Source organism: Sinocyclocheilus rhinocerous, unplaced genomic scaffold (genome assembly GCF_001515625.1).
Source record: "Sinocyclocheilus rhinocerous isolate Xijiao unplaced genomic scaffold, SAMN03320098_v1.1 scaffold377, whole genome shotgun sequence".
Classification (NCBI taxonomy): domain Eukaryota; kingdom Metazoa; phylum Chordata; class Actinopteri; order Cypriniformes; family Cyprinidae; genus Sinocyclocheilus; species Sinocyclocheilus rhinocerous.
The window spans coordinates 1,073,472-1,077,196 of record NW_015633195.1 but is presented as its reverse complement, the minus strand read 5'-3'; the positions used below and the strand labels follow the sequence as shown (position 1 = coordinate 1,077,196).

The 3,725-nt window shown below is 37.9% G+C and overlaps 1 protein-coding gene across 2 annotated transcripts in view; it reads right to left on the bottom strand.

Moving 5' to 3' along the window:
- Nucleotides 1-47: 47 nt before the first annotated feature.
- LOC107743872 (FAS-associated factor 1-like) overlaps nt 48-3,725 on the bottom strand; it is a 102,192-nt gene continuing 98,514 nt past the window's right edge. For both annotated transcript variants that reach the window (XM_016557324.1, XM_016557325.1), the window contains exon 19: nt 48-504. In XM_016557324.1, coding sequence (XP_016412810.1) covers nt 421-504 — 84 coding nt within the window. In that variant the 3' untranslated portion in view covers nt 48-420. The remainder of the gene's footprint in view (nt 505-3,725) is intronic.

Sequence of the window (3,725 nt, the reverse complement as noted above, 5' to 3'; positions counted from 1 at the left end):
TTTTGTTGTTTTTTTTTTTTTTTTTTTTTTTTTTTTTTTTTTTTTTTTTTTTTTTTGTCTCATTTCAACACAAAACATGTCTAAAAAGCAGCCGTAGTGAGAAGTCCTTGTCTGTGAGGCTGGCTGTTTTAGACTTCCACACATCTGCATGTTATTTTTTTTATTCTTTTCAGTTACCTTACATTTTGGGTGGAAAAAGAACATTACACTGCAGTTATGTGAGGAGAGTGATCATTTATCCATGTGCTTGTGAAGGCCTCCGTGTGCATAAAATGTACACTCAGCATTCATATACAACGCACTGTGTGATAATGTGTGAAGGCTTGTGTGTGTGTGGGTGTGTGTCTGGTCGCTGTGGACATCATGCTAAAAGTTCTTTGCTTATTCTTCTTGTTCGCCTCGGGACATCTCGGATCAGTCCTACTCTTTGGCCTCCAGGAACAGGGTCTCCTGAGGGAAGAGTTTAGCCTCCACAAGACTCCATGCCGGGTCTAACTGCGTTATCTGGGAAGAGACGAAGAAAAAAAAAAAAGCAAACTTGAGGTTTTTCAATGCTTAAGGAATAAAAAAAAAGTGCTAATTTTAAGACCCGTTTACACCAAGGATGATGATATAATTAAAAAAATTGTTCTAAATTTAAAAGAATAGTATGGAAGCCTGTTTCCGCTATGGGATAAAAACATTAAAAAGGTAATTGTGACTTTTTATCTATTCAGACTTCTGTTATTTGCAATTCTGAGAAAAGTCAAAAAGTGTCAAAAATGCAAGATGTAAACTCAGAACCTTTTTCTCACAATTCAGTGTTTTTATCTCACAGTTCTGACTTTTTTCTTTGAATTTTGAGTTTACGTCTCGCAATTCTGACTTTGTTTCCATCACGGAATTTGAAAATAATTGATTTCTTTTCTTGCAAATGTGAGTTTATATCTCACAATTCCAACTTTATTCTCAGAATTACGAGTTATCTCACAATTCAGACTTATTTCAGCTTGAATCTTGCAATTTTGAGTTTATATCTCACAATTCTGAGGAAAAAAAAGTCTGCATTGAGAGATAAAAAGCCAAAATTAAGTTTTTTTATCTCACGGTGAAAACAAGTTTCCATAGAGTAGCAAAGTCCACACCAAAACTGGAATGTAATGGCATAGATGAATGATACAGTTGGAATCACATTCACAATTACTTTTTTCCAACTGATGAATGATAGAAACAATGACAGCCAATCAGAATCAATCTTTCTTTGAAGAGCTCAAGCATTTCAAGTGGCAGACGACAGAACTGCAGCAAGAGTTTATAACAAACTGAATGTTACAGTGCGTTGGTGTGGACGCTAATATAGTTATCATTATAGTTTCATTCTTGGCATGAACGGCAATTACTGCAATATCAAGATTGTACTCCATTTAAAAAAAAAAACAGTTCATGAGGTGTCCGGGTTAAGTCTGGCCATTCCTCCTAACTAAGCGATGTGTGGGGTCTAGCCATCTGATGTCATTGGTTAACGGCGTAATGCGATAATGTCCCCGTGTGAGGTACGTGTCCTGTTTCCCTTTGAGATAGCTGCTGTTTGTTATCGCAAATGGACCGATCCAAACCAAACACAATAGCAATGGGGTGAGAACTCATCAGCCACTAATAATCTCCATGAGAGAAGCCCGACTTCATTATCCAAGAGCACTGCAATCACTGGCCACACTTTTAACAGCAAACTAACTGACATTATTTGTGACGACACGACCATCATCCACATCTCGGTTCGGGGATTTTCCCAGCCGATGAGGAGTGACGAGCACTTCTGTAAGCGGCTTGTGATCCTGCGCTGAGAGAGAAAAGGAGTGCGGGAGACGATGGCTGTATTGTCGTGAGCTAATAGTAGAGTGTTCTCCTGTTACACGGGGCCTTTGCTCACACCTGGGTGTCCACACATCGCACGGCCAGTGCTCAGGACAGGGGCTTAACTGCAGCCTGGTGACAGGGCTCTGATTAAGGCCTATTCTCTGCTCCGAAGACCCCTCCAGCTCTGCGGGTTTGTAATTAAAACAAGGAGCTGAAAGCAGCTGGACTGGAAGGTCACAGGGTTGGAGAATAAAGCTAACATAATGTATCGTGTAATTTCTGTTAAAGCAGTCAAGACATTGGCCAGTATTACAAAGCTGATGGAATACAAAGAATATATGCAAAATACACTGAAAAAAAAAAAAGAAGTCAAAACTCTGCATGAAATGAGGTTTCTTGGACCGTTCCATATTTCATGGTTGCTAAGGTGTTGTGGGTGGTTACTTACTGGTCCAAATCAAAAAAGCCTACTCATTATTGCCACAATAATGAAAAAAAAGTTCAGTAAAAGTCCTTTTTGAGAAACTGAGGAATAATTAAAATAATTTTCTGTGGTAATTGCCAGCATGCCACTCACAGATAACACGCTACAATAAGGTTTGATTATTTTAACATTAGTGAAGGCATATCATGAAATAATGACTAACAATTTGTACAGCATTTACATCACAGATAAATCTTTAATAATAATTATACTATTGTTCATATATAATGTTAATTTGCACAACTTAAATTGCTAAAAATGTATGTAGTACTGTTCAAAAGTTTGAGCGATTTTTTTAAAAGAGGTTTATGAAAGTTCTCTTGAGCTCACCAAGGCTGCATTTATTTGATCAAAATGACTGCAAAAACAGCAATATTCTGAAATAATACTACAATTTAAAATGACGGTTTTCTTATTTTAATCTTAAAATATCTTAAAATGTAATTTATTCCTGTAATGGTATAGCTGAATTTTCAGCATCATTACTCCAGTCTTCAGTGTCACATGATTCTTCAAAAATCATTCTAATATGCTGATTTGGTACTTAAGAAATATTTCTTATTATTATCCATTTTGAAAACGGCTGTGCTACCTAATATTTTTGTGGAAACCACAACATATTTTTTTTTCAGGATTCTTTGATGAATAGAAGGTTTAAAAAATACAGCATTTATTTGAAATTGAAATTACACACACATATGCGGTCAATAAATTTTAAGCTGCATTTAACTTGAAATATACTTTAAAGGTGGGGTAAGCGATTTTTCAAAAACGCTTTAGAAAACGGATTCGGGCCGAATAGCAAAACAAACTTGTAGCCAATCAGCAGTAAGGGGCGTGTCTACTCATGATGTGGAGGAGAGAGCGTTCAGTAAACAGGACGGACATTAGCCGAGCTGAGCGACAGAAAGATAGAGATGGCGGATAAAAAACAAAAGAGGAAAACGTCTGCGGAACAACAGTCGTTGCCTGGGTTGCGTACATATGTGTGGGGCGGAGCTATCAAAATAGGGGCGAGACTCTTTTGCGGTAGGGGCGTGTTTGTTTTGGTGATTTCAAATGTCAACATTGGCTACCAGAAATCGCTTACCCCACCTTTAAAGGCAGAATTCTGATCCATAACACAAAAACAACAATTCTAATGTCTAAAAAACAAATTTTACATTGAAAAAATTATTTTGAGGTAATGGCCTCATTGGGACACACCTGAAGTGAAGCACTGCGCAGATGACAGTAAGTTCAAAGTGACAGCGTATTATCGGCGGGTTTGGCATCTCGAAGGGGGGGTAGCACAGATATCACACCCGCTTCAGCACATTAGCTGTGTTGCCCCAAACCTCATTTTAGCGTGTGACTTGTGCCTTTTGTTTTTTAATCTGACCTGAGGGCACAGGATGGGGTAGGA